The 27,091-nt window shown below is 43.1% G+C and overlaps 1 protein-coding gene across 6 annotated transcripts in view; it reads right to left on the reverse strand.

Moving 5' to 3' along the window:
• The window catches only part of WIPF1 (WAS/WASL interacting protein family member 1), a 130,446-nt gene that overhangs the window by 16,058 nt on the left and 87,297 nt on the right, over positions 1-27,091 (reverse strand). For 4 of the 6 annotated variants that reach the window (XM_055396976.2, XM_088830188.1, XM_055396980.2 and 1 more), the window contains 4 exons: positions 13,914-14,001; positions 10,742-10,871; positions 4,131-4,289; positions 184-948 (listed from right to left, as the gene is read on the reverse strand). In XM_055396976.2, the coding sequence (XP_055252951.1) occupies positions 184-948; positions 4,131-4,289; positions 10,742-10,871; positions 13,914-13,964 (1,105 nt within the window). In that variant the 5' untranslated portion in view covers positions 13,965-14,001. Of the gene's footprint in view, positions 1-183; positions 949-4,130; positions 4,290-10,741; positions 10,872-13,913; positions 14,002-20,960; positions 21,027-26,780; positions 26,990-27,091 lie in introns of those variants that run through there. The other 2 variants (XM_055396975.2, XM_088830200.1) reach the window with 2 other exon arrangements.

Consider the following 27,091-nt stretch of genomic DNA (forward strand, 5'->3'; position numbering starts at 1 on the left):
GCACTCTCCACAGAGGTTTAGGGGAGGCCAAGAGGAAACCACATGGGCTCTGCGTCTTCAGAGGCCAGAGCAGTCTGAGGGTTCACTGAAGCCCTTGTCGGACTCCGCTCCCCGGAGCTTGCTGCCGGCGTGTGGGCTGGCTGGGAGGCCGGGGAACAGCTCGCCGCGGTCCGGGGGCCGTACCTGATCTGCCCGGCGGGTCCCTCACCGGAGGAGGGGGTCTCTCACTGGGCGGGGGCGGAAGAGGGCCCGACCGTCCCGGGGAAGGTAAGGGAGGCGCCGCCGACGACAGTGACACGTTCCTCTGCGGGAGCCTCGGGGTTTCGTCGCCACTGCCACCGGCCGCGGGGGGCAGCGGAGGAGGGCCCGGCCGGCCGGGGGGCGGCGGCGGCGGCGCCTGCGAGGCGGCGGGCCGCGGGGTGCAGGGCACCGGGGGCTTGCTGTTCTGAGGGGGCGGCGGCGGCACGGGCTCCCTGTGCGCGGCGGGCCGGCTGCCCACCGGCGGCGGCGGCGGCGGCGGCTTGTCATCCAAGGCCCTGCTCGGGGTAGGCGGCAGGGGCGGCCTGCTGGAGAAGGGCGTGGACGAGCCGGAGGGCGTCTGACGGACCGAGCCGCCAAAAGCGGCACCTCGGTTTCCGGGGAAAGGCGGAGGGGTGAGCCCAGGACTGGGCTGCCGGGGCGCCCCCGGCACCAGGGGCGACCCCCGGCTGTGCAGACTCGACTGACTGGGTCTTGGAGTATTAGGCACCGGAGGGGGGATGTTATCAGGCTTGGCGCCCACTTCAGGCCTCGGGGGAGGCATGCGGTTCCTCTGAGGCTCCGGGGGTCCGCTTCTGTGGCCTGCAGGAGGCACAGGGAGCCTCCCTGGGCCGCCTGGGGGTGTGAAAGGTCTGGCGGATGTGGCTCTTCCTCCCGGTGGCAAGATTGGGGGTCGGCTTCCTCCGGACTCTGAAGAACAGGAAAAAAGCCGGAAAGTTAGGAACCTGAGAGGAAATCAGAGAACTAGAGTGTATTGCCAGCTACTGGAAGCCCTTTCCTAGATCCTGTAAACTATCAGTTCAGTTCAGTTCAGTCGCTCAGTCGTGTCCGACTCTTAGCGACCCCATGAACCACAGCACGCCAGGCCTCCCTGTCCATCACCAACTCCCAGAGTTCACTCAAACTCATGTCCATCGAGTCGGTGATGCCATCCAGCCATCTCATTCTCTGTCGTCCCCGTCTCCTCCTACCCCCAATCGCTCCCAGCATCAGAGTCTTTTCCAGTGAGTCAACTCGTCGCATGAGGTGGCCAAAGTATATAAATGGGACTTCAGTGTGTCCTTCCCAGGGGCAGAGGAATAGATCACAGCTCTCTTGTTTCTGTTCTAGTCCCAGATTCTACAACTCATCAGCTTTCAAAGGGAATCTGGAGCACTCTCTGGGAATTACGGATGGACAAAAACCAGGATGATGTTAAGAGTTCTGGAGAGATCACTGTTCATTACAAGAGGTCAAGAACAGAATGGAACTGCTTCTGGGGGTTTCTGCTAAGGACTTGCTTTTCTCCCCATCACTATCCCAGTCCCCCCACCCTGTATCTCATGTTTGAAAAATAATTTAGCCATCTGAGGTGAAGTTATCCCAATATAAGTTTCTATATGGGAGGGCTTACCTAGCCCCTTTGTAAAGAAATGTGCAAGAGAGGATGGGAAAATATAATGGAAGAATTATGGCTGAAATAAGAAACTGCAAAGGAAAAAAGAAGCTGTTAAAGTTTAACTGAAAGAGCTGACACCAGGAAGTGGTCTTAATCTTGAAACAAGTAGGCAGCTATACAGTTTTTTCCCTAGTAGGTCGTTCCGCTTCAATAATATAGGACAGAACCACCTTATTACATAATTAATGTTCGACTGCTTTGGTTCAACAAAGGGCAGAACTAAAGAGGAACCAAAGTTATGGAAAAATTCAAATCACTACTGCAGAGTCTCCTGCAACCCAAACTCATTCTTTAAAAAATGCTTAGCCTGAAAAATCCTACCAGTTCAACCATGCACCAATTATTTATTGAGTACCTGCTATACTATAAACCAACCATTATCCTAGATGCTAGAGGCAGAGGATTATACAAAAAGGAAACAATCCAGTTTGCTTGTAGTTTATGTTCTTATGGGGGAGATGAACAAAAACCCAGTAAACATAAATATTTTCAGATCATTCTAAGTACTAAAAAGAAACTAAAACAGGCTGATGAAATGGAGAGTCCTAGAGAAGACAGGATAGATGGAAATGGCTGGGATGGCTCTTCTGGGGATGTGACATTTGAACTAAGGCCAGCCATGGAAAGGAGGAAGAGAGGTGCTGCAATCAGAGTGTCAGCAGGTACAGAGGCCCTGAGGTAGAAGTAAGCTTAAGTTAAAAAACCAAGGCTCATATGCCAGGGACACAGTGAGCACAGAGGAGAACACTGTCAAATGCAGCCTGAGTGGTCAGCAGAAGCTGGGTCAGAAAGAGCCTTGTAGGCCAGAAGGAGTGCAGATTTCACCCAAAAGTCCAACGACAAACGTTTGGCTGGATTTATACAGTAGAGTAATGTGAACTCTAGAGAGAATTTTTTGTTTTGACTTTAGCACTAGAAATTAGCTCTATTTTCCTTGGCTGTGTGGTATGGTTCTCTGTCACCAACTTGTGATAAGTTTTATCTTCAAAGTCTGGATTAAAGTGAAAGAAAGTGAAAGTCACTCGGTCGGTTGTGTCCGACTCTTTGCAACCCCATTGACTATACAGTCCAGGGAATTCTCCAGGCCAGAATACTGGAGTGGGTAGCCTTTTCCTTCTCTGGGGGATCTTCCAACCCAGGGATTGAACGCAGGTCTCCCACATTGCAGGCAGATTCTTTACCAGCTGGGCAACAAGGGAAGCCCAAGAATACCAGAGTGGGCAGCCTATCCCTTCTCCGACCCAGCGGATCTTCCCGATCCAGAAATGGAACTAGGGTCTCCTGCACTGCAAGTGGATTCTTTACCAACTGAGCTATCAGGGAAGCCCTAAAGGTACAGTTATTATCCGTATCTACATCTGCATGTAGGACCCAGTATGCAAATTGTACACTGTGAAAGCATATACTCCTGGTACATCATTTTGTGCACTAGCTTCAATTCCATCTTCGTTTAATTATTTTACTTCCAGTTGTCTCTTGCCTAAATTTCCTCACTTACTATTAGAGTACTGAATATGTGCATATGTCTGCTGCCTCAAGACCTTTCAGTGGGTTTTAAATATACAAATTTTAAATGAAGGCCTAGCAAGATAAAATCTCTTATATTAGTGAGTCTCCCTCTAGATTTCGACAATCCAAAACTAAAATAGTCAGCTAACCCTGAGATTCAGTGCCTTTATCTTCATGTGAATGTGAGAATTTCCCAGTGACATTTTAAAAGACCATAGAATTAGAAATAAAATTATTCTAGCACAGTAAACATTAAAATTTCATGGAAAAATTTCTTGAGTTTCTGTCGCATTCAGGGGAAAGCCTCACACACTCTGTAAGGTTTTTAATTTAGGCATGACCAGGTTCAACTTTTCTTTCTGCCATTCTGTTCATAGACAATCCTGTAGGACCCATTTCCATGGCTTCCTGCAGAGAATACTTAGAATCGCTGGCCCTGAAATGGCAAATGTCTGTCAGGCAAAATTCCTTTTTAGATTTTGTGAGATATGTAATTATATTGTATATGACATGCTCCATTGTGTGTTTGAAAAGAGACTCACAAGTATTTACTCCACTAGACAGCTAGGTCAGACTCCCTCACAAAGAAAGCTGAATCTGCCATGTCACCAGGCAGAGCTTCCAGGGGTGGCTCTCATTTGCTCCTTCCTTTTCTTCCCAATCTAGCTCACCCTTTAGAAAAGTACGAAAAAGTACAATTTTCCCCAAGGACACTGGGCAAATATTTAACAGCTCGATGGAGCTGTCTGATCCTGATTTAAAAAGAAAAAACAATGCTAAATAGAGTCCCTCTTATAAAACGGTGTTAGCATTTCAAGCAATCTAAAATGTTTTAAAGGGCATAGTGCCTTAGATGGGATGCCAAGTCTCAAACCACCAGATTGTGCCTTGTCTTCGGTTACTAAGGGAAGGAAATGCTCTTTACCATTCTCCCTGTTGGCTGTGGATCTCAGCTTCGGCATTCCAGCCTGGAACAGTCCTCCCAAACCGGGTGGTCCACCTCCTCCAAAACTTCCACCACCTCCTCCGCCACCTCCGCCATAGCTGCCGCCACCACCACTACCACCAGCAGCGCCTTTAGGTTCTGTAGAGGGAAGAAGACACATTCTTTTCACATGTATGAAGACATGCTGGAGAACTTCACTAGTCTTTGCCCAAGTAAACAATAATGATACAGCAGGAAGCTGGCTGACCCTAAGCCCATGGTGGACAACTGGGATTTCATTAAAGGGTAGGATTTTAAGGACTCACCCTATCTCCATTCAGAAAAGCAGAAGAGGGTTCCTTCTACTCCAGGGCTATCTCAAGCCCTGTGGTGGAGGAATCAGTAATAATAATAATGTCTTTCTTCCACCTGGCTCACTGCCATATGAATTAATAATATCTATTTGCTCTATATCAGAAGATTTGGCAAATAAAAGTATCTTCAAAGGAAGAATGTATTAAGGGAGCAGAAGATGCAATAAAAGGTGAGAAGAAAGGAACAGGTAAAAATAAAAGAAAGTAAAACATCCCATAATTATGCTTCATGGAAATACCTGCTGTTTTTGTATATTTTTTCCCCTTGCCAGTTTTTTCACTGTATATACTTCTTTTCTTAAAATTAAGACCAAATTTGATCACCGAAGAATCGATGCTTTTGAACTGTGGTGCTAGAGAAGACTCTTGAGAGTCCCTTGGACTGCAAGGAGATCCAACCAGTCCATTCTAAAGGAGATCAGTCCTGGGTGTTCACTGGAAGGACTGATGCTAAAGCTGAAACTCCAATACTTTGGCCACCTCATGCGACAAGTTGACTCACTGGAAAAGACTCTGATGCTGGGAGGGATTGGGGGCGGGAGGAGAAGGGGACGACAGAGAATGAGATGGCTGGATGGCATCACCCACTCGATGGACATGAGTTTGAGTGAACTCCAAGAGTTGGTGATGGACAGGGAGGCCTGGCGTGCTGTGATTCATGGGGTCGCAAAAAGTCGGACACGACTGAGCGACTGAACTGAACTGAAGACCAAATTCACTACATAGTTTTTAGTCTACTTTTTTCACTCAATATTGTTAGCATTTCCCATTGTTAGGAGCCCTAACATCTGAGTAGCCAGGATAGGCCTGAGACCTTGCTTAGGCCTAAGTTTTGATTTCCTGGAGAGAGGGTGGAGGCTAAGTCCACAGAAACTCCTCCCTAAGAAGATCCCGCCGGCGCCAAAATTAAGAAACTCCTCCCTAGAAAAGTCCCGCCGGCGCCAAAAGTCGGACCAATCAGAGTAAAAAGGGAAATCCGCCAGAAAAACCCCGCACGTGTATAAACTGGCCAATGAGCTTCCGTGCGTGCATGAACTGGCCAATGAGCTTCTGCCAGCTTGATCTTTTGAACAGAAATAGGTGCTTATGTAACCTGAGATTATAAAAACCGCTGTGACCTGGGCTCGGGGCTCTTGTCCCACTCCACTGCGCTGGAGGAGGCATGAGCCCTAGCTCGAGCTAGAAATAAACCCCATTCTTGCTTTTGCATTGCTGCGAGTGTCTTATTCTACCAGTATGGGGGGACCGGACTCAGGGCCTAACACCATGTTATTAAATATTCTCTGAAAAGATGAGTTTAAAGGATTGTATTGTGTTTTAGAACATGAATGTGCTGTAATTTATTTAACCATTTACTTATTTGATGGCCTTTCAGGTTGATTTCAATTTTTTTAATATCATAAAATCCAACAGTAGATTTTAACATTTTAAACATTCTTTGCAACTTGAAACAATGTAAAGATTGTTTTATTTTGCATTTGTTGCCAAAAAAAAATTGTGAAAGATTATGAAATGGGCAGACCAACAAAAAGGGAAAAGAAGAAGAAAAGGATTACCAAGTATCCAGTTAGCCTTCTGGGTCATTTCCCATTGCCTTTGAGTTATTCTATAACTCTGTAAGTTGTAGAAAACTGAAAATAATGCAAATGTACTTGTCCATAGAAATGCATATTGACTGTGTTGTGTAATTCAACTGATTATTGACCTATTTTACACCTATTTGCAAATTCATTTCAACACTCACCTGCCTGCATATGTGTGGTACTCATAATTCTCCTTTGAATTGATAATATCATATTGGTTCCCTCATTAAATTAATGAGCTAAATAAAATATTTGATATATGTTTATTTATATCCATATTAGAGCCATGATTTTACCCTCTTTAAAAAACTATCTCTTACAATTTATGTATGTATGTTTTATGAGGCTAAGTACTGTTTAAAGTTCTACCCCTGGAAAATCTTGTTGAGTCTTTGATAAGTATTACATGATATCTACAAAATAATCTGAGAGAACTGACACTTTTATGATATTTGGACTTTATGGAAACATGCTATGTTTTCCCATGTCTTCTTTAAATTTTATATTTTCATAATGAGAGTCACCCATACTTCTTTCAGGGTTACTTCATATACATTTTTGTTGAAATGATGAATGTTTTTGCTACTATAGTTTGGATATGGTTATTATTGGCATCAGGAAATTTCATTTGATATCTAATAAATCACTTTGCATTTTCAAAATTAAAATTTATTAATTTTTTACCTTGGATTTTCTGAGCTTCTTTGATGGCTCAGATAGTAAAGATTCTGCCTACAATGCAGGAGGCCTGTGTTCAGTCCCTGGATTAGGAAGACCTCCTGGAGAAGGGAATGGCAACCCACTCCAGTATTCTTGCCTGGAGAATCCCCATGGACAGAGGAGTCTGGTGGGCACAGTCCATGGGGTCACAAAGAGTCGGACACAACTGAGTTACTAACACTTTCACTTTGGATTTTCTAATAGACAAATGGTCTGCAAATATAAAGGTTTTACCTCCTCTTTTCTAACAGCTGTATATCTTATTTCTCTTTTATATAAGAAATTACTTTGATGACTGAGTTTCCATAATAATGTTATTAATGTTTTATTAATCTAAAGATGGTTTATTTTAAAATAATTATAAAGAATAAACATACATTATATATTTATCTTAAAAGTAAATTATTAATGTCACTAGTACTATAAAACTGAGTAAATCATTTTTGATTTTAATGAGAATTACTCTAATGTTTCAAAGTTACATATTGACTGTTGGTTTGAAATAACTTTTTTTTCTTCTAAATATTCATAGTTAGCAAGGATTGTTCCACTCTGGGTTTTTAAGACTATTTTATAGCATGGAATTTTATCAAATGCCTATTTAGGATTTACTGAGATCATTATATAGTTTTCCTTATTTGTCATGATGGATATATAGACTTTCCAACATTAAAAATGAGATAAACCCTGGTCTTGGTAAATTATAAAATTATTATTTTTTAATACTGTATACTTCTGAAGTAGAATCTTTAGTTTTTTAGTATCCTTTCATCTACGATCATAAGTAGTCTATACATAGTAGGGTTTCTTAACCTTGGAACTACTGACATTTTGGGTCAGATAATTCTTTGTTGTGGGTTCTCTGTTGTTATTCTCTGCAGAATGTTTACAGCATCCCTGGCCTCTGCCCACTAGATGTCAGTAGGAACCCCTCCCTCAAGTTATAATAACTAAAAATGCCATTAGGTATGCCACATGTTTCCTGAGACATTGATACACAGCTGCCTTTGTCATGTTTTGATATTAGGAACATGTTAGTCTCATTACATGTGAGTCTCATGTAGCTTTCCTGTCTATGTTTAGGGATGGTTTATATAGTGTTTGAATTAGCTATGTCTTAAAATCTGAATTTTCTGATAAAAATTATCTGGCTGTAAAGCTTTGTAGAGAAAAAGTAATTTGATAAAGTTTTCAACTTTTCCCTATTCATTGAGGCTTCATGAATGATTTCTGGTAAATTTGTACTTTTCTTAAAAAATCAATTTAAGATTTCAAAATGTTTTAGCATATAACTTCATTGTAGCATCCTTAATTTTAGAAAATCTGCTTTGAATCATTTATTTAATCTGCTTTCTGAGCTCTGTTTTATTCATTGATGTTTTCTTTTTTTCTGGAGTAGATTTATTCTAAGTCTCTGTTGGCTCTGTACCTTTTCTAGGTGTAAGACTTTCTGGGATACTGATGGGAACTCTGCTAATAGAACAAACAATCTGATAATGAGCTCTCAAGAATTACTTCACATAATAAAATATATCAAATTAGAATAACGGTTTCTGAAAGTGTGTGTAAAATTGCTTCCATATAAAATTTAAAATTTTTACTAATTTTAATTATTGCCAGTAATATGAATAATGTCCTTGTCATTCAAATGTTATTCACTGATGAATGATACATTTTGGAATACTAGAGTTCATAGGACACCTTTACCTGGTATTGAACATTCAAAGAGAACGATGTACTGTTTTAACAGATATCATACATAAGCGTTCTTAACTTGCAGCATTTGTGCTGCTTTCAGATAGGGAAACTAAACTAGTAGAGGTTAGCTAACTGACTCCAGGTCACTTTGTTAGCATTAAATTAAATTGCACAAGGCTGACCTCAGCATGCATAACCACGGTCAACATTTTAACGTAGAGCCCAGGGAGGTTTTACCTGCAAACAACACAAAACTGTGGATGAACTTTGCCACTTGTAAAGAGCTTGAGACAACACTATTAGTGTCCAATTAAGTTCATGGACAACAAGGGCATGCACTGGTTTGCATCTGGTGTCCACAAAGCACAGTGCTTTCTTAAACATCACTGAGCAGCTGAAAGGGAGAACTAGCACTTATTTCCATTTTAATGAGAGAAGTGTATCTTGAAGAATACAATGAATTTCCACTAGTGGATTCAGAACTAGGCCCTAGACTGTCCATTCTCCTTCACCATCTAGGGAATTCACGTCTACCTCTCCAGAGTCTGCGCTCCCTCTCACAGTGAGAGAAGCACTGGGCTCTGTTCTGGAGGTGGGCAGTTTGCGGACAGAGTTCCTCTGGCCCCATAGCAGGCACCACGATTCAGTGGCGTTGGATGTAGGCTCCCCAGACAGAATTGCCTGGGCTGGGCAACCCCCAGGGAGAACCTTGTGACAAAGATAAGGAAAACTAAGGGACTGATTATACAATAACCATACCATTTTGTGGGCATTTTGACACATTATAGGTAAGAGTTTGTTGAAAGTCAAAGACTCCCCCAGTTCCGCTGAGGTGTAGTGCATTCTGATCTGTACCACCTTGCCCAGTAACAGAGCCACACTCAAAGGCCTTCGTCATGACATTCCTCTTTCTACCTTCTTCCCACACCAGTGTTCTCACCTAACTCTCATCTTCCTCTTCTGCTCATTAGGATTCCCTGGTAGCTCAGCCAGTAAAGAATCTGCCTGCAATGCAGAAGACCCCGGTTCAATTCCCAGGTCGAGAAGATCTGCTGGAGAAGGGGTAGGCTACCCACTCCAGTGTTCTTGGGCTTCCCTGGTGGCTCAGCTGGTAAAGAATCCACCTGCAATGTGGGAGACCTGGGTTTGATCCCTCGGTTGGGAAGATCCCCCAGAGAAGGAAACGGCTACTCACTCCAGTATCCTGGCCTGGAGAATTCCCTGGACTGTATAGTCCATGGGGTTGCCAAGAGTCAGACACGACTGAGTGACTTTCACTTTCACATCTCATAATTCTCATCTTTCTCTTCTACTCATTAGGCACTTTTCCTAGAAACTCTTACTAAGCTCTTCTAATCCTCCAGTCGGCTAAAATCCTACATCATTATTCCCTTGTCTACAAAGCTCCCTCTGGTGATTTTTGGGCAGTGTATTTTCTATTGAGTCCAAGTGCGATCCATAGTCTAGGGCAAATTCTGGGCATACCTGGCTGGTAGTGGAAATGTCTAGGAGTGCAAGGAGATAGTCTTGAGGCCTGATAATTAACTTCTGGTAGATTCTAATCATCTGTAATGTTTCATTCTGTTGTAAATGTTAATAAGTAGCCCTGTATGGTAGGTGCTTGTTTGTTTATACATACCCTGCCTTGTTCCAGAAAGTAGCTCAGATTTATGATGGATATAAGCAAAGTTGTGATCTCATTTCCTCTCTGTCCAACCTCCTAATAATCATATCTGTACACGTGAATTATACATTCTGGGCAACATAACACTCTCATAAGCATTGTCTCATTTGATGCTCACAAGAAATGTGTGAGGGCAGTGAAACAGGTATTATCTCCATTTTACAAATGGAGACAAAGGGCTGAAGATGGTCAGGGCTTAAATCTACATCCTCTGATTCCAAGACTAGGGCTCTTTCCATATTTCATGCTGTTTTTTACTCTGTGGTAAGACAAGGGGTTAATTTCCAGAAAGTGTTGTAAAGTGTTGTGAATAATTCAGAGAATCACTGCTGTGTGTGTCTTGGACAAAGAATTATTATACTGGCTTCCTGCAGCATTAGAGGGAACCCAGGCCAGAGCCATGGCCTACAATGAATGATACAGTCCCTTATTCTGCTAGCTTCACAGCTGTTGTTAACCAAAAAAAAAAAAACTTTTTTGGTGGGAAGGGTAGGGTTGATTGTTAGGTCATAAACCACTTATCTCCATGGAAAATAACTTTTTTTTACTTACTGTCCAATATTGGTGCACTTCTGTCATTGGTGACTGTCTTCTTTAGTTTCTTCCCTTTGCTGATGTCAGAGAGCAAAGCATTTCTCCCAGCCTGCTCGGACTTACTCAAGGAAGGCTTTTCTGTATTGGCCTGAAAGGAAACCATGCAAACATGTATTCATCTTCTGAATTAACATCATGTACTACAGCACTCAATGGGAACAGCTAGAGTATTGGAAGCTTGTTATTAAGGTTCTTGGCAATAGTCTGTAAATTCTCCACAAGTTTTAGACCTGATGTCATTCTTTTTAAGATCCAGACATTTGGGAGCAGATGCAGCAATAAATTACATTCATTTTTCATGCAGGAAGAGTCAGTCCCTGATCAAAGTCTCTGAAAATTCAGACCACAATCTGGCGGTAACTGACAGAGCCAGGGCTGGGTGGCTAGAGACGAGAAGGGAATTTTAAGTCTGAGAGGAATCTGCAGGATACTGTGAGGCTTCATCCTCTAGAATGTTCTCTGAAGAACATATTCTCTTTCCTGTCTTTTGGAACTAAGCTGGTGCAAGAGCAAAACTACCTTTAGTAAAAAATGTCAGCTATATTTTTTAATCCACCAAAATTTTAGAAGATAATTCTCTCTGGTTACATTGCCAGATAATTTTTTCTTTTTAATTTAAGGCAGATTGGAGGTATAATACATATAGCTTTTATATACAGTAAAATCGCCCTTTTAGTGTAAAGTCCTGTGAATTCTGACAAACATATACAATCGTGTAGCCATCAAGATACACAACATTTCCTTTACCTCCCAAACTCCCTTCACATCCTTCTGGCCTAAGGGGTTCCTCATGTGTAATCCCTTTTTACAAATGGTTTATTTTTTAATTCTTTTCCACTATGATTTATTACAGGATATTAAATATAGTTCCCTAATCCTTTTGAAAGCTTACCTCACAGAGGCTGCACAGTAGACAAAGGTGCTACTTTAAAACCTTTGGGTGTTTTCTATGATTTCAGAATTTTGGGGAAAGCTCCTTACTGTGAAACTAAGATCGTGTTTTTTCAGAATTCTTTTGGGGAGCAGGGACACTAAGAGCCCAGCAAATGGACTCAGAAGTAGGCGTGTGCCTGTGTCCGTCACACTTGGAAACTGGCTCAGTCTGGCCTGGTCCCAGGCAGAGTCGTCTTCCCCAAACCCAGAGGTGCTTCTGGCAGGCGTGAGAGTCCTTCGAGGGACTCTGAAAGGCTCTGATTTCAGATGTGCCAGGAAAAGCCACAGGGAGTAAACCTGGGCAAGTGTAGCTTGATACCTGACCCAGCTGTTTATTATGGTTAGAGGCAGAGGGAGAGCTCAGAAAACCCTGAAGCAGGTTAAACAGAAATCTCTGTGTTAAGTTGAAAGAAAGGATCTCAAAATAATTAAGGTATTACTTGCTCACGGTAATAACAACTAACGTTTACATAGCTTTTACTATGGATCAGGAATCGTTTTTAGCATTTTATATATATTAGTTCTTTCAGTCCTCATCAACCCTGTGAGTTTATAGAGTCAAGGAAACTAAGGCACAGGGAAGTTAAATCATCGCTCGGGTCACCCAGCTCATAAGAGAAGGAGCTTGGATTAAAAGCCTGGCAGCCTGGCTCCAGAGCCCAAGAACCTGATAGAAGGATGAGCATGGGGTCCCGAATGCCTCTGCCCCAAATTGGGAAGATATTAAAGAGTACAAACTTGCAACTGAAAGATGACTAAGCTCTGGAGATCTAACTGTACAGCATAGCTATTACAGTTAACAATGCTGTGTTATGCACTTCAAAGCGGTTAAGAGACCAGAACTTAAATGTTCTCACCACAAAAAAGAAATAATAATTATGTGATGTAATAGAGGCATTAGCTGAAACAACAGTGGCAGTTATATTGTAATACATAACTGTATCGATTCAACACACTGTAAACCTCAAACTTACACAATATTATATGTCAGTTACATCTCAGTTGAAAAAAATAGATGAAACGCCCTTTGCCTACTGACCTCCAACCCTCTGAAGCAAGCCTGTTACTTCTCGGCAGTCAGTTCCAGAAAGGCTCTTTGCATATACAGTTCACTTTTGCTAAGGGGATCATCCTCTATTGCTGAAACTTGTTTTTATAACTTAACCATGCCTTGGACATCTTGGAAAGAGCTTTCTGAATTACCTATTGTCTTCCTCCTAAAGATAAAAAAACCTGAGGCCTAAAGAGAGTTAATAAGATGTCCATGTTGGTTTTCTTCATGGTTTTGGGTCAGCAACCCTCCTTGGCCTCCTGTTCTGCCTCAAAATTTATTGATAACTCACTATTAAACCCTGCGTGTGCTAGTTATAATTTTTCAAATACACATTAAAATAAACACATGAGCATTAAAAAAAAAAAATCAAGGCATGAACTACCCAGCAGTGGTACACAACTATAGTTTTCGGGAAGTCAAAACTAGTTCTTCTATGTTCGCCAGATCAGAGCTTTTCACACTAATTTTAGGGAAGGATGAATTTTTAAGAAAAAAAAATTCCAATCCATCATGGACTGATATTTTGTAAAATAACAATGAGTTATTAGAAAAACGAATTAGTTTTAAAAAGACACACAAAATACAAAGTTAGAAGCAATAGACACAACACCATTATCAGATTGCTCTAAATTACTCTAAATTTCGGTGTTTATTTTGGGGGGACTCTAACCAGGAGTTGGAGGATCACAGTTGGAATAGCAATGAGCTAATTAATGGTCTGTTCTCGCAACTAAGGTCCAGCCTGAGGTGTGCTAGAAAGAAGCCTGGAAGCCTGGGCAAAAGACTCTCTCTGAGCTTCAGTTTCCCCGAGTGAAGAGTGAAGGCGTCACATGCTAGGGGTGCATCTGAGAGCCTTTCCGAATTACTGCATGGAGGGCTGCTTGGAAGAGGCTTCCTGGATAGACGAGGTGGAACAAACCTAACTAATTCACATTCTGCATGTGTCCTATGCACTGTATGAGACTTTAGACTCCAAAACATTTTTTCTGGTGTATCTCAGGGTCTGGCTTACTCCAGCACCTGGAAAGCTTACCGAATGATTCATATTTAAGCCAGAATGTAAACACACTGAAAACTAACACATGTGTGCCAGGTTCGAGTCTGTTTAGCTTGCTTCACGCATGGATGGGGAGAGCCACTCACCAGAGCAAACGTGGGCGGCGGCGGGGGTGCTGGAGGGGGCGGGACGGGCATCTTGAACAGTTAGCTTTCAACAGTCTGGCTGACAAATCTGTAAAACAAAACAGAAAGAAACAAAGCACTGTCACGTATTGGATGTCTCAGTAATTCTCTGTCCTAATCTTCCTTCCCCTTTCTCCTCAAAGGGACAGTCTGAGTTTCTATAAGAGGTGGGATTCCTTCGCAACATGGCTAGGATGTTACTATTCTGGAAGGATGCCAGCCAGGGAGGATTCTCAGCCAGAGTGCCCGGAGATACTGTGAGCAAAGTGCAGCGCCACAGGCTGCTTAATCCCACAACTGCCAAAGCAGGTTGGGGAAGGCTCCTGGCCTGCAGCCCGAGGAAGCCGGAAGGTTATCAGGAAACTACTAGCAATGCATCCCAGCCAAGACTGATGTTCACATGGCTCCTCTCCCTCACTTGTCTCCCTGGCGCAGTCCTCTCCTGGGCTTGCCCACTCGGCACCCCGCAGCGTTTCTTCTCTGTTAAGAGACTCCTGACATCTGTCTAGGTCTGAGTGGCCCTGCAGGAATGTAAAGATAAATCTATTTCTATTCTTGCCCTTGAAGTTCTTCCAGTCCTCCAGGGAAAGGAGATGGGGACAAGGGAAGATGGACAAGGAGGCCAGGTTCCTACCTCTGTGCTACTCGGCATTTCCTTACAGGAGCCAGAGGAAAATAGAGTGGAGGACTCCAGCCTCTGACTTGGAGCTGTTTACTAGAAACAGGGTTCCTTAGAAAGGCTTTCTGCAGAGTGTGATGCTCAGGGGACAGCGGGAAGGCCAGACTCCAGGCTGTAGGACAGTAAAGGGAAGCCATGGTGGGCAGCAGCAGTAAAGGGGGCAGCCTGGCCAACGTCAGGAGCTGAAGAAGCAATGTGAAGGATGTGCCCCAGGAATGATGCTAACCCCAATCCTGGCCCCTTTTCCCCAGTTCTCAGAGTCCCGTCCCTGGGTTTCAGCAGATGCCCCGCCCCTCAGCCGCTTTCACACCCACCCTCAGCATCCCAGCTTCTCCCACCTAGACCTTGCTACTCCCGGATCAGCAGGGCTCCCGGATCAGCCTCAGAGCATCACCATGAGAAACATCACATCTCAGCCCCGCTGCCCACACTGAATTTGTTTCAGCATTTTAACAAGATCCCTGGGTGATTCATATGCATTAATGTTCGAGAAGCCTGGTCACAGAGCCTTAAACCAAGAGAGAAGCCTGGGACACTGACCACCTGAATAACACTGTTCCTACGTAACGTGTGTCCTGAATTTCAAACAGTGGAATTATCTTTCTTTTATTTTCAACAGTCTCTTTATTGCAGAAAAGAATTTCTTAGAATTTAAAGTATTAATTTAGCTCAATCACTAAAACTTGAGGGAAACTTACACCTTAAATCAAATATAGATGGCCCTTGAACAATGAGTTTGAACTTCACGGATCCACTTAGATATGGATGTTTTTCCATAGTAAACACTGCTGTACCATCTATGGGTGACTGAATTGAAAGATGCAGAATCAGGGTACAGGGGACCCGTGGATTTGAGGAGTGACTGTGCGTGGAGGATCGGTGCCTCTAACATCCATATCGATAGTTCAACGGTCAGCTGTACTTTCTATTGAAGTTCTGCTGGATGGCTTGCTTTCTGTGATGTTAACAGAACGGAAAAGGTAACAGGACATGATTAGACTTGTCAAAGCTTCTGGAAGATAGGAATCAAGACAGTTCTGTTCTGAGTGCCTTCTATAAAATGAAATTTAGAAACTTCTAGAGCAGCAACAAGGCTATGGTTTTTCCCGTGGTCATGTATGGATGTGAGAGTTGGACTGTGAAGAAATCTGAGCACCGAAGAATTGATGCTTTTGAACTGTGGTGCTGGAGAAGACTCTTGAGAGTCCCTTGGACTGCAAGGAGATCCAACCAGTCCATTCTAAGGGAGATCAATCCTGGGTGTTCATTGGAAGGACTGATGCTAAAGCTGAAGCTCCAATACTTTGACCACCTCATGCGACGAGTTGACTCACTGGAAAAGAGTCTTATGCTGGGAGGGATTGGGGGCAGGAGGAGATGGGGACAACAGAGAATGAGATGGCTGGATGGCATCACCGACTTGATGGACATGAGTTTGAGTGAACTCCGGGAGTTGGTGATGGACAGGGAGGCCTGGCGTGCTGTGGTTCATGGGGTCGCAAAAAGTCGGACACGACTGAGCAACTGAACTGAACTGAAGAGCAGCAACAGCTGCTCTCATTTATTGACAGTCAACTGGATAATAAAGCGTGCTTTATTTCCATTGTCTCAAACACATTTTACAGGGGGGGATGTTGGGACTCAGAAATTAATAACTCATTGAAATGATGTGAAAGTCGTTTACATCAAGTCCTTTTGATCTCTGCTCTTTTTAGATAAGCACTTTCAGGCAGGTGAAGGGCTCGCTAGTATTACAGCTCACCTTAAACTCAGTCAGAATCTGGTTTTCAAAAAGAGCTTGTCTCAGACAGGGATCTGTCCCTTACTGTCCCTTACTTTGGTAAGAAAAAGTCTCAGGGATCTGTCCCTTACTTCTCTTGACAGAGAAGAAACACTGTGGGCCCCGAGTGGACAAGCCCAGGAGAGGACTGCGCCATGGAGACAAGTGAGGGAGAGGAGCCACGTGAATGTCAGTCTTGGCTGGGCTGCACTGTCCCTCACTTTGATCTTCCCTGGGTAACACCAGTCACCCACAGGGCTGCATGGGCAATGTAAACAGAGTTGGGGGCCTGCATTTGGAGGCTATGAAGGGGGTGCTCCAACTGCAGGGGCACCTTCAGAGGCCTCAGAGTTGTGTTCCAGGACCAGGAGGAAGAAACAACGGTCTGAAACCGGATTCAGGCCCAACTAACTGTCAAAGATGCTGTGGCCAAAGCAATGGTATTAACAGAGCTGGAGGAGGCGGCTCATCAAGGAAGAGGGTGGCCGGGTCCACCCGGAGGGCGTGAGAGATGGGCTCCATGGGACAGACCATCCATGAGCTCGGTGGATGAAAGCCCCCTCAGTGCTCCAATTCATCGTGTCAGAGTCTGTGTTCACTGACTAGTCTGCCATCCTGTTATCCTAAGACCGAGGAAGAAGTGAATTCTAATCACCATCAGGAACCTCTTCTGGGTTTGGTTCTCATAAGTCAGTCTCTGGTTGCAAAGATCAAATTGAACTTCTGTCCTGTACACCTTAGGGGCCAGGTGATGGAGCAGGGGCGTTCTCAGGAGGCTGCCACCCTGCAAGGCCTCTTTAACTTTCTTACAGTTTTCTGTTGTTATTGCGGTTCTCTCTGTGCATTAACTGGCTTATAAATAAACCCCTGGACCACAGAGCCGGGCTTTCCCCTGCGCCCAGCCACCTCACAGAAACAACAGGGCGAGGATCTGCGGGTGAGCACTCTTACCTTTCCCAGGCTCAGTTCTCCTTTCTCTCCACTGCTGCAGCTCCCGCTGCCCTCCTGCCTCACTCTCCTCCAGATAAACTACTCCTACGCCTGCCTCCACGCTGAAAGCTGATTCCAGAGGCTGCCATGGTCTCCTGGCTCCTTGCTAGCTGAACAGCTGCTGGTCTGGACTTGTCCAGGCTGGGCCTTGAGGGAGATTTGTGAGAAACCCCAGGCTAAACCTGCCAGCCCAGCACACGGGTCAAAGATCAATCTCATGTCCTGCATGCCAGGCCCTTGCTGGATCTCCTTCTTGGCTGTCTTTGCACCCCACTGTGAACACCAGGTCTTCCCAATACACGGCACATAGTCTCACTGATTATGTGGGGGGAAGTGAAAGAATCAGGTATCACACAAACAAGCCATATGCTCTGGCCGTTGGAACAGCTCCCAGCATCAGCCCTGAGCACCCCGGGGCCTGGGTAAAGAACCAGTCCCACAGCAGAGGGGCAGGCCAGCTTTAAGTCTGGGCGCTTAGTTTCTTGACTTCACCAGAGAAGTAGAGTCCAAGGCTGTGGGAGAGCCATGTCAGAACCAAGCCTGGGCCTGATGGAAGGGCCTCAACAGCAGCCTAAATCCTAACAGGCAGGCCTTCCTAGCCTGGATCTCCATATCCACAGGGTCTGTGGACAGAATTCAGGGGTTTATGAACGTGGATGAAAAAGGGACATACTTATTTCCCCTAAATTCTAATTACAATTTAGCATTTCCTTCCATTATAAATGTAGGCCACAAACCACACCTGAAACCTTTTCACCCAGTTTTTCATGTGATATTTTCACCTCATAGTATAATTGTTGCAGATCTCTTTGGAAGCTGGGGCAATGATCTGCTCCTAGGCCTTGTTATACCTATTGCACTGTAACTGGTTTCCTTGGTAATCCTCTGTATTTTGTTTCACGCATTTAACAGCAGTCAGGGAAGGAGTTGGAGTTGGGGGGCTTTACCAGACACCAATGTGGCCTATGGATGAAAACAGAATCTCTGTGAGAACATGAGTCCTGGGTCAGGAGAACATGATTGTGAATTTCTGCTCTGTTGCTAATAACCTGGGATAAGACTAAGCTCTCTGTTAAATGGGGGTGTGGGAAGGATGAAGCGAACCAGTACAGCAGGGCTGGGCAGATAAGCAGTCAGCAGATGGGTCCAGAGCTGTGGTCCCTGAGGTGAGCACAGGTCCTGCTGGTGTGAGAGCCACTCCAGCACCTGGCAGAGGGTGGCCAGGCCTACAGATTGAGCTGAGGCCTTGGCTCTGCCCAGAGTCCTGTGTGGGTGTGGCTGCCCCCGTGGGAAGGAGGCAGCCTGAGGGCTTGGCCTCCTGCATTTCGATTTTCCCTCAGGAGATGGGAGTCCCACAGGAAAGGCAGCTCAGTTCCCCGGGTGGGAGGGGCTCTAGAAGAAGGGAAAGAGTGAATAGGACAAGGGCTCCCAAAGTGTGGGCTGTCAGCTCTCGCATGGGAACCAGGCTCCCTGGAGCTGGAGGACCGCAGCCCGACCCATTTAATGATCCTTGCTCTCCTACCCTCCCCAGGCACCAAACTTTTAATAGTATACACTTTTGAGAATTAGCTGCTTTTAGAGAATCATTTCACTGTTGTGTGTGTGTGTGTGTGTTTTGGCTGCCTCAAGGCATTCGGAATCTCAATTCCCTGACCAGGGATTGAACCTGTGTCCCCTGTAATGGAAGCACTGAGTCTTAACCACTGGACCTCCAAGGAAGTCCCTCATTTCACTGATTTTAGTTGTTGTTGTTTGTTTTAAAATTAAGACAGAATATTTAGTCCACAAATGATAAAGTTTAATATAAAAATAGTCCTTCTGTGTTGTAAACATTCAACTCAGCAGACAATACTCTTCTCAGTATAACAATCTATTAAAGAAGAAAATGCTTGAATAAGTTAATCCATGTGTACATAATTAATTAATTTTCAACAAAGTGATCAAAGCAACTTGATGGGGAGGTCTTTTGAAGGTCTTTTCAATAAATGGTACTGGAACAACTGGATGCGCATATAAAGGTCTCAGGGCTTCCCTGATGGCTCACGTGGTAAAGAATCTACCTGCAATCCAGGAGATGTAGGAGATGCGGGCTTGATCCCTGGGTCAGGAAGATCCCCTGGAGGAGGAAAAGGCAACCCACTCCAGTGTTCTTGCCTGGGAAATCCCATGGACAGGGGAGCCTGATGGGCTACAGTCCACGGGGTCACAAAGAGTTGGACAAGACTGAGCATGTGATGGCTTATAAAGTCTCATTTAACTGTTTAAATAACATTCATCACAGGGAGAAAACCCAGACTCTTCTGTAGTGTTCACCTTGTGTGCTGAATTTTATGTGCACAAAGAAAACCACGCAGATGGAAATGGGTTTTCTGTTTCACACACAGCGTTATGGGTTGAATTTATGTTGAGGCTCTAACCCCTAGTGCCTCAGAACAGGACTAAACTTGGAGAGAGGGCCTTTAAAGAGGTAACTAAGAGGGCCCCATTAGTCTGGGCCCTCATCTAATATGACTGGGGTCCTTGTGAGAAGAGGAAGAAACACCGGGGATGTGTGGGCACAGAGCAAAGGCTGGGTGAGGACAGGGGAGAAAGTGGCCATCTGCAAGCCAAGAAGAGAGGCCCTGGGAGAAACCAAACCTGCCGACACCTTGATCTTTGACTTACAACCTCCATAAATGTGAGATAATAAAAGTCTGCTGTTCGAGACACCTAGTCTGAAGTACTTTGTTATGGCAGCCCTAGTAAATGAATAAACACAGTTTTAACAATACGTGTTACCTATCATGTCTGTTATCCACTGTGGAAATTAACAGTTTTTGAATAAAATCTATCAGTTGATTTCTCACCCAAACTATCTCTGGATTGTCTGTCATACTTTAAAGAAATTGAAAATCGACCTGAACCCCAGGGTATGTGATTGATTACCAAAGTTTTATTTAATCACTGGATGAATCAGTGATTCAAATTTTGGAAGTCCCCTGGTGGTCCAGTGGTTAAGAATCCACCTGCCAATGCAGGTGACACGGATTTGATCCCTGGTCTTGGAACTAAGATCCCACATGCCTCATGGTGTGGCCAAAAAAATTAAAAAAAATTTAAGTCTGAAAAACTCAAATTTTAGGTGAAAACTATTGAGGTGAAAGGAGGGATTTATCAATAAACCTTTTATAAAGGAATTACCTCTGAGGGTTGAGAGAACAGAGTAGAATATTTTACATAAATGATTTCAAAATCCACTAATTTGTTTTTCGTTGTCACCAACACAAATATATAAATACACACCGTATACATCGATATTTAGAAATTCTGGAATTTTCTAGTTCTGTGAGAGAAATGGATGGTTTTGATGGTTTTACTACAGTTCTACTAGGTCCGCATCATGGTGTAAACTCACAGTGAACAGCATCACACACTGGCCTTAGATCAACCAGGGCAGCTTGTGGCCCCAAGCCATTTGCTGTGTAATATTGGTTGTGGGGGACACCTGTGAGAACGAGTGACTTGTTCCCCACCGTACAGCTGCATATTCCCCCCACAGCATGGACAACTAGTCACTCACCCAGAGCCCAGAGTTCAGTCCAGAGCTGCCCCAGGAAACTGAGGCTTTCTTCTTCAATGTGTTCAGCTAAGAAAGCAGAATTATCTCTGAATGTGAAATGACCAAGAGAATTAATGAGTTACTTAAATAAACTGTTTCTTAGTTTCTTGCAACCAACGTCAAGTTCATTCTAGATGATGCCCCATGAAGCCCATACTACAGAACAACAATAAGAGGGGAGAGATTTCCAGCGCTGTCCAATGAAATAACCGGAAGAAGGCCAGCCTCTAATCCTGAGGGGGGGTGTGTGTGTGTGTGTGTGTCGGCCAAGTTCTAGCAAAGAAGATAAGAAGCAGGTTTATTCAGTTATGTTTTATCACCATTTTGGGCTATTCAAAATTATAAAGAATTTTGCTATGCAAATCTTGCCAAAAGTCACCCTTGAATACTATTCTATAAAATGAATGAGAGAAAAATAAACTTTTTTTTTTTCCCAAAAAGGTTGAATTCATCATTGTGGAGGGGGGCAGGGACAGGGAGTAGACATAATAGAAATAATACAATTGAAAAGATCCTAAGGTCCAAATGTTCTCTTGCCTTCATTCCTTTCTATTCTGTATCTTATTTTTATTTACATTCACTGACATTTTACTTTATATATAACGTTCTTAACTCATCTTCATGTATGTATTTCTTGTTTGCTCTTGACTTCTTCAGGTTAGACTTTGAGAATTTTTTTCCCAGCTTCCAAAATGATAATGCTACTTCTCATTTATCTACTTATTAATTGAGAAAACAATAGATAGGGACTTCCCTGATGGAGAAGTGGCTAAGAATCTGCCTGCCAATGCAGGGAACACAGGTTCGATCCCAGGTCCAGGAAAATTCCACGTGCCTTGGGGCAACTAAGCTCATGTGCCACAACTACAGAGCCCACGTGCTAGGGCCCATGAGCAGCAATTACTGAGCCTGGGTGCCACGACGACTGAAGCCCGTGTGCCTAGAGCCTGTGCTCTGGAGCAAGAGAAGCCACTGCAACTAGCGAGTGCCCAAGCAAAGCAATGAATACCCAGACCAGCCATAAAGAAAGAAAGAAAACAATAGGTAACACTAAAATACAAAGATGAAAATAAAACATGACACTTGTATTTAACCACTGAACAAAGCATTTGATAATAATTAAATTTTAGGTGAAAAGGGTTAGAGTTAATAATAGCCAGATAATTCTTGTCAACATTTTGATGTATATTTTCCAGCGTTTATACACACACACACACACACACGTACACTTCTTTGTATCTATATAAATACACACATGCATAACTGTTTCATCAAATAGTTAACAGAAGGAAATTTATAATACATATAACTCAGTAGCGTTTTAATAAGGAAAGGCCCTTAAATTCATACTGAGTTACCGCAGCCATAAAAAAAGAGTGCAAAGGCACTCATTATAAAGGTAATGAATCCACTCCAAGTTATACTGTAAAACTAAAATCATTTAGCAAAAACTCAAATTGCTGCCAACGTCGTAGTTTTATGATTCCTACTCAGGATTATTTTTGGTTCTATTCTTTGGAGACTCCTCCATGAGGCAAACTTGGTCGGATGTGTTGAAGATCTGAAAACCATCAGAACTAATTAAGATGAAGTCGGCTTTGTTCTTCAACTTCCTGTAAAAATGCTCAACAGGAAAATTGATGCTCACAGCAAACCACAGCCATCCTGTTTCTGTAGCACAGTCTTTTCACAGCTGCAGTTGCCTGTAGTTTCTATTTTCTGACACCAGGCCCAGTGCAACAGCTCAGTGCCCCACCCCCAAGCATGGCATGTCGTTTGGGCCATTTTAGAAACTTTTAATATCTTTGCATAAAGTTTGTTTCTATTATTGTGACTCTTCCTCTCCTCAGTTAAAGCTCAGAGGGCTGTAGGCAATGAGGCAATCAATAGAAAAGGAGAAACAAAAAAGGCTGCTCAACCTAACAGGAAGCCAAAGGTACAGAAAAGAAACAAGTGTTCCTTTATAAGCAAAGCAACTGCCTCACCTAGTTCGTGATCATTGTTTTTCTCAATCTGAGCTGAATGTGGCACCCACGCTTACTGTACACGGGACCCTTCATTTCTCAAAACGTACTTGCTCTTTTCTCAGCTGGGCATCAATTAAGGCAATAGCTTAAGTGACTTTTGCTTACGGGTTGTGTTCTCAATGGTAAGGGTTTGTGTCTCTGCAGTACTTGGAGGGTCCTTGGCTATTTCAGAAACACATCTTTGAGAGTTCTTTTAGAAAAAGAATTGATAATTCGGGGAGTAGAGGGAAGGCATTTTTCAGAAAAGACATTCTGAAGTATCTACAACGTCATTATGATTAGTTGGGAGCTTGGACACAAACCCACAGTTTTACTATAAGAATAACTGCTAGGGAAATAAAGGTTTCTATGAAGTGAAATTATTTTTAGAATACACAGTCCTGCATGTTTAATTACATGAAAAGTCAGCACAAATTCACAGATAGCTAAACCCTCTCAAAAATGAGAAAATGAAGGTAAGCTGAATGACCCACCTGTCCTTGTTTAACTGTGGGAAAAGAAAGGTAAATCTTTTCTACTTTATTCACTTAATTAAATAGTACCGATTTTCCTCCCACAACTTTCCATCTCTAACAAGTACTTTTTTTTTCTCTTTTGTTTTTAGTACTCTCTTTAAGGCGCTCAGATCTCAAAGTTAAATCCTCAGCACCACATTTAGTTTTACCAAATCTGCCTCTCCCTATTTGCCACTACACAAACACACACACACACACTCACACATAGACACTCACGCACAACACACAGCATATATGTCAGCATACTCAACATATTTTATTAACTTAATCATTGAAAGTATAGCCTTGTAATATAAGCAGAAGCGTCACCAAATTTACTTTTAAAAGGTCAAAAGACTTTAGAAAGGAAATGGCCTTACTTGAGATTATTCACTTAAAGATATCTACTATCGCTGTGACATGTTAAAACAAAGCATTTGTACAATCCCAGATTCTCAGGACTAGAAAAGGACATCTCATGACCTCTAAACTGTACTTATGAAAAAAGCTCTTGAAATTACAGTTAACTGTTAGTGGCCTTGGGCAAACTGCTCAGCCTGTCTAGTTCCCACAATGAAACGGGGAGAAGGGTGCCTACTCAATAGGACCACTGAGGAATTAAAGGAAGCAATTGCTGTCAGCCATTTTTTAAAAAAATAAAATAAGCAGAAGTCAAGAACCTAACATACAGTGAGTGCTCAATAAACATTATCTTTTCCTCTGTTTAACAATGAGAAAGAGAAATCACGAGCTGATTTAAAGCCTAGCCCACATGTGCATACCCATGTAATTTCTGCATTACAAAAAAATGGTTAATGGAGGTGTGTATAAGGTGCATTTAAAATTTCTCAGAAAAGCATACTAAGGCATTTCTTACTCTAGTATTCTTTTCTCCAGTCTTAATTTTCAGAACTGAGGGTTGCCAAATTACAGATAGAGGTATTTAGTACTTATGATCAGTTCAGTTCAGTCGCTTAGTCGTGTCTGACTCTCCGCGACCCCATGAACCACAGCACGCCAGGCCTCCCTGTCCATCACCAACTCCAGGAGTTCACTCAAACTCATGTCCATCGAGTCGGTGATGCCATCCAGCCATCTCATTCTCTGTCGTCCCCGTCTCCTCCTACCCCCAATCCCGCCCAGCATCAGACTCTTTTCCAGTGAGTCAACTCGTTGCATGAGGTGGCCAAAGTATTGGAGTTTCAGCTTTAGCATCAGTCCTTCCAGATAGTCCAAGGGAAATGTTCTTTTCAACAAGAGGTAAATAAGTGACAATTTGGAAAAACGAAAATGAGTCAAACCTTAAACCAGAAGTGGATCAAAATGTAAATAGCCAGAAACTCCCATCAAAATGATGTGTTTACGAAATGCTAAGCAGACTTCAAAGAGTGTAAACCTTGAAAGGTCCAGGAATTAGGTAGCTCACTTCCTCTTACATTTTAGCACAGGTCGGGGAACCTCCAGCCTATAGGACATATCTAGAACTTGATTTCATCAATGATCAGAGTGAAATTGCTGCTGGACCCCAGGGAAAATTCTTCACTCTGGGGAATTCTCTGAATACTGCCGTTCATCCAGAGTATGCACAATATTAAAGTTTTAGTGCTAAATCGCTTCAGTCATGTCTGACTCTTTGCGACCCCATGGACTGTAGCCCACCAGGCTCCTTTGTCCATGGAATCTTCCAGGCAAGAACTGAAGCGGGTTACCATTTCCTTTTCCAGGGGATCTTCCCAACCCAGGCATCGAACCCTTGTCTCTTACATCCCCTGCATTGGCAGGCAGGTTCTTTACTGCTTCCTAGCACCACCTGGGAAGTCCCTCAAAGTTCAGACATTAAGAGTAATTGAAGAGCTGTGAGCAATTAACCAATGGATGAAGTTTTCGAAAAGCATTAGAAAACCTGACTCAGATTTTAGATAGATCATTTAAGTGCTTTAGACTATACAAGGGAGAATTTTGACTAAATGTTATTCTAGTTCAGAAGCAACATAACTTTATGAATTAATGCATAAGATTAGACCCATAATCCAAGTGACCAGAAAGGGCATAGTTTCCACACTAATGGTCCTCAAAGTCTTTTTCAAGCTTCTCATCTTCCTCTCTCACTATCCTAACTTACCCTTTCTCCTGCTTCCTCACTTTCTCTCAACCAAGCTGTCCTACTTTTCTTAATAAGAATCTTCCTGCAGCCTTTTCTTCATTTTACCACTTGTCCATTTTCTACTGTACACACTAGTTATGCCACTGAATTATTGAAAAGAACTATTGACCAAAGTTTTATGTACTCTCTTAACTTTTTAAAGCTTTATTTTATACTTCTTCATGGGGTAAAAGGAATATAAATCAAGTTGCTTTCTCATATATGTTCCAAAGGAAAAAAAGCATTTTTTATATACAAAAGTTTCCTTAATCCTGCTCTGTAGATATTTGAGTACACTGCTTGAAATATGAAAATTACAATGCTTTATGTCACAATAGTAATCATATTTGGAGGCGGCAATGGCAACCCACTCCAGTATTCTTGCCTGGAGAATCCCATGGACAGAGGAGCCTGGTGGGCTACAGTCCATGGGGTCACAAAGAGTCGGACACGACTGAGCGACTACACTACACTACACACTACTACTAATCATATTAAATGTAACTGTTTACAATGAATGCTGCAGAATTTGATCAGCAATAGTTAATTGTGCACTGTACTGTTTGGATGTTGAACAGAATGGTTCTAAAAGACAAACTGTCTTTGTCCTAAAAGACTGCTTAGAAATAGCTTGGGATTTGAACTTAAGTAACAGGTCTGTAGCAACAGACTGGCAAGAGCTCAGTTCCACGGTACTTTCCTTTGGAGTTTCCAGTGACTCCTTTTGCTCTAAAAGCACCTACTGCTGCCGGCCAAAGTGAGAGCTCAAAGGTAATCACGTGGACAAACTGTGCCATCCACTGAAAGGATACGGTTAGCGACATAAACCGCCATTTTAACTGGGAGAAAAAAATTACCGTGGATCCAAACCTGTCCAGTGGTCAGGAAAAATTCTGCTGAAAATCTTGCTTACATTTTAGTTCAAAGCATAAGTTCTAAATTGCCCACAATCACCAGAGTGGTGAAACTAGTCTTCTGTGAGACAGGAGGACCACATGGCGCTCTACTGAAAAATTAAACCATTTTATCTCAGCATACAATGGCCCACTAAAAGCTGTGAGTCCCCCCATTAACTGAATAAAGGAAATACACGGAGTTTGAATATAATTTTTCTTACCGTTAAAGGATACTGCAGGAAGGCATGATCAGGGACACAAGCAGGCAGGGAGCAAACGAGAAATGAGAGAGAAAATTGTCGCTGTGAAAGCCATCATCTTCTAACACAAACAAGGGGTCGTTTCTGGACCGCCATTTTGGACAAGCTCTGGCCTCTTATTAAATGTGGCATACTGAGTCAGAGGCAGACGTCCTTCTGTGGTTATTCACTTCCTGTCTGATTAATTTGTTGCTTGTTCCTTCCTCCTTTTCTGCAGAAAAAGGAGCTAGATTGGTTTTACTTAAGAAGCAAGCAAGAACAAACCCCTAAAT

Source organism: Moschus berezovskii, chromosome 2 (genome assembly GCF_049115385.1).
Source record: "Moschus berezovskii isolate FMDL1 chromosome 2, NW_MosBer_1.0, whole genome shotgun sequence".
Lineage (NCBI taxonomy): Eukaryota > Metazoa > Chordata > Mammalia > Artiodactyla > Moschidae > Moschus > Moschus berezovskii.